The sequence below is a fragment of the Dermacentor variabilis genome, chromosome 2 (genome assembly GCF_050947875.1).
Source record: "Dermacentor variabilis isolate Ectoservices chromosome 2, ASM5094787v1, whole genome shotgun sequence".
Taxonomy (NCBI): domain Eukaryota; kingdom Metazoa; phylum Arthropoda; class Arachnida; order Ixodida; family Ixodidae; genus Dermacentor; species Dermacentor variabilis.
In genome coordinates this window covers 32,791,697-32,804,858 of record NC_134569.1, presented here as the reverse complement: position 1 = coordinate 32,804,858, position 13,162 = coordinate 32,791,697, and the positions used below count along the sequence as shown (strand labels likewise).

The 13,162-nt window shown below is 48.0% G+C and overlaps 1 protein-coding gene across 1 annotated transcript; it reads left to right on the top strand.

The window, feature by feature from the left end:
* Nucleotides 1-250: 250 nt before the first annotated feature.
* Nucleotides 251-12,946, top strand: LOC142570287 (neprilysin-1-like). Its single transcript, XM_075678681.1, has 4 exons — nt 251-582; nt 6,305-6,369; nt 8,115-8,140; nt 10,958-12,946. Exons 1-4 carry the CDS (start codon nt 251-253, stop codon nt 12,944-12,946), a joined length of 2,412 nt encoding a protein of 803 aa, XP_075534796.1.
* The last annotated feature ends 216 nt before the right edge of the window (nt 12,947-13,162 follow it).

Below are 13,162 nucleotides of genomic sequence, written 5' to 3'. Positions count from 1 at the left end.
AGGTAACGTTGCAGATTCAGCGCTGCTTTAGCATCGCTCCGTCTGCCTTAACCGCATAGCACGTGATGTGGTCAGTCTAAGTGTGCTTGGCCGATCCACCCTAGCCAATCGTGCTTCTTCAAGCACGCTCGAAAGGTTCAGTTCATGTCGACCTTAATTGGAATCTAAATCGTGCTTGTGACAGTTGCATAATGTTATTGCCTTCGGTGTACTTGTAAGAACTGCGTCTTCGGGGTCACGCAGGCGCGACATGAAGCATGGGCAGTGGTTCTGGGACGGCGACAGCTGTGTCGGGTGGAACTACAACCGCGGCAACTGCATGGTCTCGCGGGGCCGCGAGCTCACGAGCAAGGCCGCTTGCATCGAGGCCTGCCAGCCGGCCGCGAACGGCACCCAGACGCCGGCGAACCCGACGCTGTGCAGCGCCACCAGGTCCGCACGCTGCACGCCCACGAAAATGCGCTTCCCGTTCTTCGCGGCGCGCAAAGGCGGCGACCACTTCGAGTGCGTCGAGGCCAGCGCCGAGCGCCTGCAGCGCCGGCTGTGCCTCGGCCCCGGCAACAACTTCGATACGATCGAAGCGTGCGACACCGCGTGCAAGCGCGGCAGCAGGGAAAAAAATCGACTGTAATACAATTGTGTTTCGTTCTTTGTGTGCTTCACTTCGCGTGGCGAACATTGTTTTAGCGTCATAAGTGTTGACGTTCGGCCTTGTTGGTAAGACATAACTTGTTAGGATTGTTGGAGCGCACTGACAGCGAGGAAAAGCAAATGAACGCACACAAGCGCTTGAACGCGTACACTTGCTTGTCCACACTGTCAATGCGCTGCAACAATCGTTAAGTATATTATTTTAGCCCGAAGCATCGCTTTACAGCGAAGCTGTTAACGTATCGGTGGTAGGCATTATTTCGTGTCCGTCCGTGAACAGTCTCAGTTTCGCCCGAAAGGCGAAGCATCCATTGCGATAGAAAATTAGTGGACAGGTACACGAAGGATGGTATTTTTATCGGCCGTATAAACTCTGAAACATAGGCACACTAGCTAAATTGACAAGCGCGGTGTCACGCACGCACAAGCAAACATGAGCACATCTGAATCGATGACCGCGGAAACTCGCAGTCAAAACGCTGGCGTGAGGAAGCACGGCAGCAGCACATTCGGGCTGTCTATCGCTTCAACGCAAAGTCAGCGCCGAGAACGCACAGCATGCACACAGCTACGAACCGCCGACGCACCTAGACTCTGCCCCTTCTCAAGACACGGCCGCGCGACCACGCGCATCCGCTACATGCGCAGTTGCAGCCGGAGTAGAACGCCGCACCCTCCCTCTCACCTCCCCCCGCTACCTCACAACCTCACAACGTTGGGTGCGTCGGAAGACGGCGCGCTCCCTCCACGCGTTCGTCTCTTTCGCGCGGACGAGATTGAGTCGCGATTGTTGGCTCCCCTCGCCCGCCTTCACTCGAACATACAGCGTAGGGTGTGCGGCGACGGTGTTATCGCCCTTGGACTTTACATGGAATCTCACAGCGACGGCAACGCCGAAGCTCACGCCGACGGGCTGACGCTTAGAGTGTCCATATAATTGATATCGCAATAAAATAATCATCAGCAGCAGCAGTTCATACCCCTCTAAGCAAGCAACAATGCAATGGCTCATCACCTTCGTAATGCAGAGCCTACAAGAACTCAGCAAAGTGAATCGAACAGTGCATACAATCATCCGAAACGCGCGTACAACGTACAGAACAGCGCAAGTTTCAATAAAAGGCAAGCCTTCCATACGCTCCTCAGCAGTTGTAGGGTTTTGCAACAGCTTCGCTGGACATCCACTTCCGCGGGGCCAGCTTTTCCCACTTGCTTTTTTAATCATTATTGACACGTTGTATGGCAATGTACAGGGGATAAGGAAATAAAAAAACACGAAAAAACTAATAATTAATGCTCCAGCTCTTATTGCATAGAGCACAGAGTAGACAGGCCATAAAGTGTTTTAACCCCTTATGTTTCAAATACCTTTACTCGCCATCCATGCTCGCAGGAACTTTTAAATAAAGTAAAGAAAGAAAGAAACGCATGGCCCCATGAAGATGAGAGTGAATCTCCGCAACACTTCTTTTTGACATGCCGCCGTTTCTTTATTCTACGGAAAGGATCTTTAGAAGAACCCTTCCAGAAGCTTGGCTTGAATTTGATCCTTCCTGCAATTCTGTCCTTTGGAGCTACCGTCTTGTGTACAGCAACAGGAACGTTTCTGAAGCGGTGTGCATCTTTCTGCGTGAGACAAAAAGAATTGCATGCTAGAATGCTTCTTAATATTGCTGTGCTCACATAATTCTTTCTTTATGTAATGCTTAGATAACTGATTATTCATGTCTGTAACAGGAGACACTTTAAATCCCATTTATTAGATACTTATCTCATTTCACCTTAATTTATTTAAAAGAATTGACAACAGTTTTTTCACCGCCCAATTCCTGGCCGATCCCTCGGAGTGGGCTGCCCAATTTTACTGGGAAACAAAAACAAGATAAGACTACTGTGGAGTCCTAATATGTTAGCGACAAAGAACTCGCAAACTGCATGGATCGATATAGCATAAGGATGCCGGCAGGCGTTGTGCCCCTCCTGGTGGCCAGTTGCCTGCTAGCTCTCTTCTACTTCTCTGTGATTGTTTTTACGTGTCAAATAACATAATAAATAAAGGATACATTCCAGCAAGTCGAAGTAACTTATTAAACGGATTACCCCCTCCAACCTCCTCTTGGCTGTTTGCACCCGCAGGCAGTCAGTTCCTAAGAAGGCGGCTCCAAATCTAGTTGACTTCATCCGTCCGCATTTTGTGTGAAGTTTTTGTAAACTATGTGCTTACCTACTGCACTGCCTTCATGCGCGTGTATTAGGGGAACGGTACAAGCACTACCATCTGTACTTATTATGCAATTCAGTTCTTATACAATACGACGCAATTCGCCATAATAATAGTGCTCATTAACACTCATTGACAGTGCTGTGCGCGTGCGGTTCTTCCCTTGTGTCCCACCTCGAAGCGCTGTTTTTTTTTTTGTGTGTGATAATGAACCAACTATCCCGTCAGTCAATCCTTGGAAGACTGATTGGCTGTTGCAATAAAGTGAACTGTTTGAACGAGATAGCACATGCAAAAGTAAAGCGAGTACAAAAAAAATTACCGACGATTACGTTACTTCCTAATGCGAAATTTGAGCGCAGCAAATAAGCTGTTTCACCTTTTCGATAGATTGAGGCAAAGAAATCGAGCAACACATGTATGCGCTATCACAGAATTTTTTTTTTATTTTTCACACGTATTCCTTTAACAAAGACTCCACTAGGTAAGCTTCTGCTTCGGCGGCACGCACCTCTGGATTCTGACGGCGACGGCGCTGGGCCTCTGCTCTGGCAGCTCGTTTAGCAGCAGCAGCAGCAGCAGACGGAGGACTTCCATCGGTCGTCTCGCTCATGGCTCAGAAAGAACTGGCAGATAATTTCGCAGTGGCGAACGGCAGCGGCAATTTCGGCTCGGGCGGTGCACATATACAGATCCGCCGCCACCGATCTGGCTCTCTGATTGCCACCGCACAGGGCGAACGGCAGCGGCAATTTCGGCTCGGGCGGTGCACATATACAGATCCGCCGCCACCGATCTGGCTCTCTGATTGCCACCGCACAGGGGTTGCATTGGAGGAGGAGCGAAGAAAGGAATTAAGTTCGAGCCGGCGCTTTGACAACCGGAGACTCGCAGGAAGAGGGGGGAGGGGGGCGGCGTGTACACCCAGCGGCAAACGATGGGGGCAGAAGCGCGCGCAGCAAGCGGACAACACGATAAAGGGAGGAGGGAAGAGATAGCAGCGACTGACTGATGCCGCTGACGCCGATAGTGAGTCAACCCCAGCTGCGGAGTTGGTTTCAGGGACAACGCCGCCGATGCCGACACAAACAATATGATACTCTCGCTTCCGCAGCGCTAAGAACCAGGTCTAGCCGTGGGAAGGTGGTCACGTATTCGTCGACGTGCCGGGGCCTACGTGAAATAACCGGCGCGTCGGCAACTGAAGAGCACCCTATCCGCCACACAAGAACAGTGGGGGGGGACCCTTTCCTCCTCTTTCTGCATGGCGGCGACGGTGTTCTATGCAGTCACGTTATCTTGACTCTCTAGCGGCGTCAGCGGCATCCAGCGGTATCAGTCGGTCGCTGCTAGCGCTGGGGGGATGAAAGGGGGGCGGAGCAGGTTACGAGGCCGACGACAACGCCGACGACGACGCGAAACCCAGGAACGGACGCCAAAGAGCTGCGCTCTAAAACAAAGTACTCGAAAGGCAACCAACACTGAGCCTCAGGTAAGAGGTTACCAGAGAAAATACTCCAGTTCCTGCTCAGTGCTCAGCTACATGTTTTATTTAATTTTGTTTTCATGCTGTGCGGCACTTCCTTCGCATAAAAAATTACAAAGAATATTTGCCCTCAATTCAAAGTAACTCAGACGTGATTCAAGGGGACGACTGAACGGTTTGTTTCGACGTCTGCAGTACGTCTTCGGTTGTATCGATGTGACGAAAACGGGCGTGCAAATTAGTACACGTGCACGAGATTAAATAAAATGCAAGGCAAAATAATTCACCTCCTGGCTTCTGTGGCTATTGCGTTTTTCACGAGATCGTATTGCGTAGCGTGAGTTCGCGTGCTCACTTTTTCGCCGTGGTGGCCAATTTACGATGAAGCAGAATGAAAAATTATCCCCGAGCTCCTCTGTGCATGCCAAAGCACCCCAGGTGGTCAAAGTTAGCGCGGAGCACTCCACAGCGAATCTCGTAACACGAGTGCTGCTTTGGGGTAGGAAACACAGCCCAATTACCAGTGGTATTATGTAGTTCCCCAGCGATCCCTTCTTTTCTTCCTGAGGACTCTGTCACACTTGCTAACATGTTTTCCGACATTGCGCACAGACCATGTGTTGCTGACGGCCCCTGCCACGGATAAGAAACGGCGATAGTCGGAAAACGTATTTTTTGTCATATCAACTGCTGCTCAGATGTGACAAAGCCGCCGAAAGCCCTGTACATGTCAGCTAATGATCATCTGCGAAATTATTTCGCACAATTAGGGAATGCGAAGCAACAAGTCCTTTTTTTTTAAGCCTACAAGTGTAGAGAACAAATGGCTTAATTTGCACAAGACAAAAGACTCTAGCTTCAACGTGACCTCCCCGGAAGGTAAACAAGCTCTCTATTGGTCGCAAATAATGTACTGCGGCTCTGTTTAACTTCACGCGTGCAAGAACCCCCTTTTCACAGCGTACGCAAGTATGTCACGTCGTTGCTGGAAACGTTTTATTTATAATAAACTGGTACGGACGCCGTATATACAAAACTGTTGGTGGTGTTTGTACCCGTAGTAGACATTTTTCCATAGCAGGGCTGAAAAGTGGGGGTCGATAGATTGAATGATTGAGGTTATATTCCGCACGCTCAGGTCTGTTAAAGAAAGTTGTGTTCCACAGCTGCTCTCTATTCATTTGTCGCTGTCAGAAGACGGGCCCGTTAAAATGTGTTGAGGCTTAGTTCATCCATTTGCGTTCTTTCATTAGTTTCAGTTTCAGTTTATTATTCGTTCATAACAATTTGTTACAAAAAATGGTATACAGACAAGGGTCCCAAAGTCAGAGACTGAACCTTGAAACTTAAACTTGAAAGACCCATGAGATATTCGGCATGAGAGACACAGTGTTAGCACAATTAAGGCTTTGACGACACTATTTTGTTCCAGGTGTCATTTTTGTTTGTCTTTCATGAATGTGTTGTCCTCTCAGCGTTGTACAAGATTGTGCAGCGTTTTCATTCACAGTCACATTCACAGTTGTTTTTTTTTTCATTATGACATTCTTATATTCCGTCTTTCTACATTGCTTCGTTCCGCACTTTCCGTGTACTTGTTATTAAAGCTATGGGCAAGACTGACCCTTATTCGGGGGCTTCGACAACATTCGTCATTTTCAACATTCAACAACCATTCCTTTGCGCATTCACTCGTATAGCTATCCATACACCACGACCACGACCTCTCATTTCACTATACGTCCATCATGATACTTGTCACTCAAACATAGTAGACGCTGAGCATTAAAATAAGTTCAAACACATGTTTATTTGTGGTAGATTTTGCATAATACACAAACATACTCACATCACTACATAAAAATGCAACGCTAGCTAGACGTTCCAGGCCAACGAAATAGTTGGGCCTACACAAGGCACAGACTTGCCGTTTGCACATTTTGTAGCGCACCCCTCATTGCCAACACATACAATCTCAGGGCCATTTGCTGCCTCGGAGTCGCTGAGGCAGGTGAGGAACCGAGACACCTCCATGATAAATATTCATCGCGTTCATAGGAACACCTGTAGCCAGTTCAGTGGTATCATATAAGAGCAATGCATTGGCTCAGAAGACGTTGTCATAGTCGCATGGAAAGACAGACGCCCCTACTATGTGAATGGTGATTCAATCACTCCGGAAAGGCGAGTAGACGGTCGGAAGGCTGCCGATATCAGCTACAACTCATCTACGAGAGACGGAGAGGCCGCTTCCACGGAAACTAACGACGGTGCTCGTTCGTTTGACACTGGTGAAAAAAATTTTGAGCCAGTCACTCAAATCAGAAGCACGAATTTGCAGGCATTCAAGCGTTCACCTGCCGGTTAGACTCGGCTCAGGTCAGCGCTAGGTCAACTTTGACGACCATCACTCAGCTTCAAATGTGTTGTTCAGTGGCGCTGCACCACCCAGCGATCGTCTCTCGCCATAAGGAGCAACGCTTCTCTGCTTGATCACTGCAGTACAAAGCAACTCACTACTGCGATGCTACAAAGTTATTAGTAATAGTAGCGAATTCGGCCAGCTGGTATCCAGCGCATGTGCCCTGTCTCCCTTATTCGCATTGTCCCTTCTTTCTAGAAGCCATTTTAAGGTCGTTGTTTTGACACAAGCTACTCTTTCTACTATAGTGACAGCCAACGCGTCAGCTAACCATACGCACCATGTGAGATTTTCATCACGTACCAATCCCCCGAGCAGAATCGCGTAGGCAAGCAGTACGTTGCCCCCTGAATAAGATACAGATATCGATATGATCGTGCTATTCGTACACTTGCCCGACGTTAAATAAGCTCCTTTATTTTAAGAATATGAAAGTAAGGCAAAAGTGTATCAGGCAGCAGGTTAGGCACATGCCCGAGCGGAAAAACGCGAGATAAGCAAACGAAGCCAAAAGAAGGAAGGGCGAACACTTTATTGCATGACGACTCTAGTCCGAGTCGTCCACGCTTGCGGACGTGGTGCTCAACGGTAGCGGATTGGCGACGAGTGCCATCGCCCTCTGGATCTGGCGGACGTGGTGCACAAGCCACCTTAAGCAGAATGATCGAAGAGAAAAAAGTTTAAGGATAACTGGAGAGGTTAGCCTAGCGGCAGGCCTGGCGTGCTCTTCCAAGTGAGGTTAGATGGTTATGCATTGAAGAAAGGGAGCGAGATCAAAACCAAACAAAGCACACGCACTAACACATCAGCATCATGATCGCCGGCACTAGCCTTATGTCCACTGCAGGACGAAGGCCTCTCCCAGTGATTTCCAATTATCCCTGCCTTGTGCTAGCTGATTCAAACCTTGCGCCTGCATATTTCCCAGTTTCATCTCCCCATCTAATCTTCTGCCTTCTTCGACAGCGTTTACCTTCCCTTGGCACCCATTCTGTAACTCTAATGGTCCATCGGTAATGTGCCTTGCGCAATACGTGGGCTGCCCTTCTCCACTTCTTTATCTTAACGTCATCTAAAATATCGGCTATCCCTGTTTGCTCACTTCCTGTCTCCTAACTTCACACTTAAATTTCTTTCCTTCCATCGCTCTTCGCGCGGTCCTTTACTTGTTCTGGAGCTTCTTCGTAAATTTCAAATTCTTTGCCTTAGTGTTAGCACCGGCAGAATGCAATGGGGGGACTGTACTCTTATCTTTTCAACAACATTGGTAAGCTTCCAGTCAGGATTTGGTAGTGCTAGCCGTGTGCACTCCAACTCATTTTATTCTTCTGTAGATTTCCTTCTCGTTATCAGGGTCCCTGTGAGTAATTAACCTAAATAAACGTCCTTCGCACACACCCTAGAGGCTGACAGGCGATCATGAATTCTTGTTCCCTTGCGAGGCTACTGGAACTTGCCTTTGTCTTCTGCATATTAAGCTTCAACCCTACTCTTACACTTTCTCGGTTAAGTTCATCAATCATTTGTTGCAGGTCATCTCCAGTGTTGTTGAACGGGACAGTGTCATCTGCAAACCGAAGGTTAATTGTTGAGGCATTCGCCTTTGATCCTCACTCCTAAGCATTCCCTGTTTAGTAGCTTGAATAATTATTCTAAGCATGCAGTGAATAGCACTGGAGAAATTCCAGCTCCTTGCCTGACCCCGTTCTTGATAGATAGTTTTCTTCTTTTAACGTAACAGCGCTAAGGGCCCCGTGTCGCAGAAAATCTGGCGTTGGCGTCGCGCGTCCAGTGTCGACCGTTCTTCCACGAAAAGTTAATCCGCACCAAGCATGCCCAATCACTCTTCTATCACCCAAGTTGCTCACACCTTGTCTTTCCTTCTTTACAAAGTTATTCCTCAGAATATTGAGAATGACAGCCCACAAAGAAATTCCATGAAAAAAAATATATACACGACATCGCATACCTCTTATGTCAGATATTCTCAGACTGAAAGATTAAAAGTGCGAAACAATACCAGCAGATTTGCCCACGCAAGAGGCCGCGTTTCTACCAGAAAGCTCGCCTTCGTGCTCGCCGCCAGCGTTTCCCGGTAAACATTGCGGTTTCATACGCTGCAGTTGCCGGGAAGCGTGCAAAGCAGTCAGGGCTCTTTGAATGTTATCGGCGTTCCTCTTAAATACGAAGCTTAAGCGTCCTCCAAATTTTTCTTGTGGAGAAGCAAGGCAGCTATGAAATCTTTGTAGATATTTCCCAATATATTCACGTACGTCGCCTGTACTCCTCGACTGCGCAATTCCTCCCTTTCTGCTGGTACCTCTACTGAATCAAATGCTAGCACATACGCTAACACATATACTCTAAGTCTCATTGAAGCCTGTATTGAAGCTCGAAGGCATCACTCGTAGGAAATGTGAGCAGCAGATATCCTCAAGAAGCAATTGCTTATATTTCGCTAAACATTGTTGTCGCGTCACCATACTCCACAAATTGTGGGAATCTAAGCCCGAGAGTTATATTTGTTTAAATGCGCTTCCAACTTCTTTAATATGTTTTTTTTGGTTATATGCTTTCATATTTAAACGCTTGTCTTTCATTTTTTCACTTGATGCGCGTTGAAGGGGAAAAATATCATTGCAAATAAGAATATCACGATAATTTTTAGCTTTGAGAGGAAGCTTTAGCTCGGGCTAATGCCAGAGCTATTGTCCTTGTTCTTGTCAGTGCTATTGGATGCGTTCGCCAAATCCGACGCGGCCTATTCAACTACGTGTCAAATGCAAAAACGTTTTTCTAAGATAACCCCTGGACCTATTTTAATAAAAGTTGTTCTATTTGAGAGAGGAAGTTAAATTATAGTGAGTGCTGGAAGCAGAATTTTGATTTAGGGCCTGAATTTTGTTACAAGAGTTTCAAAAAGTTGAAAGATTGAAAAAAATTAATGCACGAAGTTCACAAATTAGTAGCTCTGCATAAAGAACAGATATCGCGGTTCTGCAAACGGCATCCGTTAGATCATCGAAAGCATACAAAGTTGATTGTCATTTTAAATCTTACGTGAATTTGTTGCTTTGTCTACAAGGAGGCTGCAAAAACTGTATTTCCGTATTATTAAATTTTTGAGATTCATGTGTAACTTATCAATTTTGTCCGCTTTACGTGTACTATTAGATGCAATTTACAGAATTGTGGTATCATTTTTCATTGCTGAGCTACAGGGTTGTAAACTTGATAGTTTCGTTTTCTGAAAATGTTTTAATTTTGCATATTTTTAATAAAAAATTGACGGCCTAAATCAAAAATTCGAAACCAACACTCACTACGTTTTACGTTTTTCTTTTAAATCCAACAAACCTCGCCAAATTTGGTGCAGTGGTTGCCGAGAAAGACGAATTCTCCTTTTACATGTTTTTAGATAGGAGCACCCAAGCTAAAGCTTCCTCTTAATATTATCATTAATACAACGACTACTATCCTGCCCCCCTTAATTCTCGTTGTTCTACCGCTCACTTCATGGCCAGCACCCCCCCCCCCCTTTTTGTGGGTATGTGCCGAGGGCTGAGATCATCAGCATCACTATGCTACCCTCTCACAGGCATGCACTTCCGCGCGGGCACCTGCTTTCAAAAGAAGAAGCTTCATTCCTTGGCGCAGCTTGTGTCGTTCATCAAAGGATTAATATTACGATCAACTCCTCCGTTCTTCCCTCTTCCGGGTCAGTGATGTCCTCAGTCGGGCGCAGGAAAATCGGCTCCCACGAAAGGTCATCCGTCGTTTTTAAAACAGAGGTAAAGCTAACAACTTATGCATCCCTCCAATGCTCAAGTACTGTCATGGTTAGCCGCGGTATCCGGAAAACGGTTCAATGCATGACACGCTTATCGTCCGCGATACCACTATGTAAGGATAGTGCTCGGTTGGTCTACCTACTTTCGAAGTTCATAGAAAACAGTAACATAACAGCGATGATGCAGTCTATGGCGTTACTGATATGCGGCACTAGGTTGGAACATTCTTATACTGGATGTAAGATTATTATGTTCAGTAACACGCTAAAAAAGTCACCAGACATGAATTTTGAAGCATCCAATGCTGCAGTAATGCGCCATGGTGTAGATGGCTCACGTAAGCACCCCAACAGCTTAACTATGTACTCTCTCATATCTGCATGCAGACTTTCCAGGAGCCCTCATCGTCCTTACCGTACCCGCCGATCATCGAATCAAGGCAGCAGACCAACAACCCGCTTCCACTGCGACTGCTCCTAACCGTGGTGGTCATCGCCATTCTCGTCTCCGCTGTCGCGTTGGTCGCGACCAGAGTGGTACGGACCAAGAACGGTGTTTGCGCCACAATCGCCTGCCGAGACTTCGCAGAGTTGGCGCGGAGATCCCTGAACGAGTCAGTACCTCCGTGCGAAAACTTCGGCCACTTCGTGTGTGGCCAGTGGAAGAAGCGCAGCAGCACCAAGGCGTCCACCCGCCACATGCTCTACGCGACAGCGCTGGAGACACTCTTCAAAAGCCTGACTTCCGCGCATTATCTCCCGCGGTATCAGAGTGTGCGCGAGCAAGTCCGCGCGTTCTTCAGTAGCTGCAGCGCCGTGAGTCGAGGCGAGCGAGACGAGATGATCACGGTAAGAGATTTCCTCGAAGAAGCCGGAGTCACGTGGCCCCTCGCACCATCCAACCCCGACGTGCTCGACACCATGCTGTATCTCGACTTGGAGCTCAACTGGCCCTCCATATTACAGATTCGCGTAAAAGAAGATAAGCACGTCTTCAAGGTCAGCATCGAGCCCGCCATGTCATTCAGAGAGCTGGTAAATCTGCGTGCCCGATTGAGCACGAGGGAAGAAAGAAGGCACTATTTCGACGTGGTCTTCAGGCACTACGGTCAAGGCGTTCCGGAAGAACAAGCATACAGTCAAGTCGAGGAAGTAGAAGGACTTATGGCGACGAAGCTAGAAAGCGTGATGCCGAGACACCACGAGAGCGCATCATTCGAAGAGCTAGACACTGACCAACTGTATAGAGACAGCTCGAACTGGACGGAGCGTCTCGCTAAGCGGATGAGAATAAGAAGCAGCGTCAAGTATTACACGTCCAGCAAAGCTTTCCTCGTCACGCTCTTCGAGCTTTGGTCACAACATGGGGACAGCAGGATGCACCTCTACCTTTCCTGGTGCGCCGTGCGTTTCACCGCTCCGTTCGCTAACCGAGAGCTGCTCAGAAACCACTACGGTCTTGACACCGAAGACTTAATGCTCGGACAGAACTGCCTGTTTCTTTCCTACCATATTTTCGGAGACGCGATTTTCGCGGAGTTCAACGCCCAAGTTTTTACCACCGAGGTGCGGCAGGATGTGAGGGATCTGGTGCTGGCAGTGAGGAAGTCCTTCGCGCGTCGCTTAAGTCAGTCGGCCTTCACAGAGTCCACTTCCTTGGTTGCCAACTGGGGCACATTGGACCGGGTATTCTTTGTCCTGGAATACCGTCGGCATTACGACCTTGAGCACGCTGCGTCGGACTTGCCCGATATGTCGCACTCGTTCGTGATCAACTGGAGGATTATGTCCCAGACACTTCGAGCCGTCAACGCCAGTCTAGGAGTTCTTGGAGAGGCCGTGCTTTCAGGTCGTAGCCTATTCCGTCTCGACCAGAACATTAAGGATTTCATCTTGTCACCGTTTGCGCTCCTGTTTCCCATGTACGACGTCAAGTTGACGCCCGCGGTCAAGTACGGTGCCCTCGGAGACCAAATTGGTTTGGCTACGGCACAGCTGGCACTCAACCATATTGAGCAACAGTCCTCCGCGCAGTTCGAACTGAGCCTGTCACGCCAGTGCGTCAAGCAGGCGTTCGAGAAGCACGCCAAATTGCCCAGCAACGCGATTGTGGAGCTGGCGTCCTTGTCAGAGATAATGGATGCGTTCGCCAAATCCGGCGATGATGACCTGCGCATTTCGGGTCTCGTCGACTACACGGCGCTGCAGACCTTCTTCATCGCCTGGTGCTTAATGCGCTGTAGTGCTACCGATCTCTACCGCGACGAGGATGACCCGTGCTCGCCTGTCCTCCGGCTGTTCGAGGCATTTGCAGACGCCTTTCAATGCTCGCCGGAAACGTATATGAACGCCCAGTCGAAATGCACTGTGCTTTGAGTTGCCCAATCTGGCAATTTAGCATACTAAACGAAACTGTTAGGTATACTAAGTTTGATGTTTCTGACTAGCAACGTCTCCGATGTCCTAAATCTAGAGGAGAGTTTCGTCATGTTTTTTTTCTTGCTTGGATTGTGCTCTGATGCTCTGAATTGGTTTGTTTCCTGAACATAATATATATTATATATACAGGGTGTTCAAAATTGGACTTTCCGA

What these genes read in the sequence shown, in the direction of transcription:
- LOC142570287 (XM_075678681.1), top strand. Translation starts at nt 251, where the DNA reads ATGAAGCATGGGCAGTGGTTCTGGGACGGCGACAGCTGTGTCGGGTGG. An exon ending in CCTCGGAGTCGCTGAGGCAG is followed by an intron (nt 6,370 to 8,114) that starts GTGAGGAACCGA and finishes ATTCTTCTGTAG; the next exon opens with ATTTCCTTCTCGTTATCAGG. An exon ending in TTCTCGTTATCAGGGTCCCT is followed by an intron (nt 8,141 to 10,957) that starts GTGAGTAATTAA and finishes ATCTGCATGCAG; the next exon opens with ACTTTCCAGGAGCCCTCATC.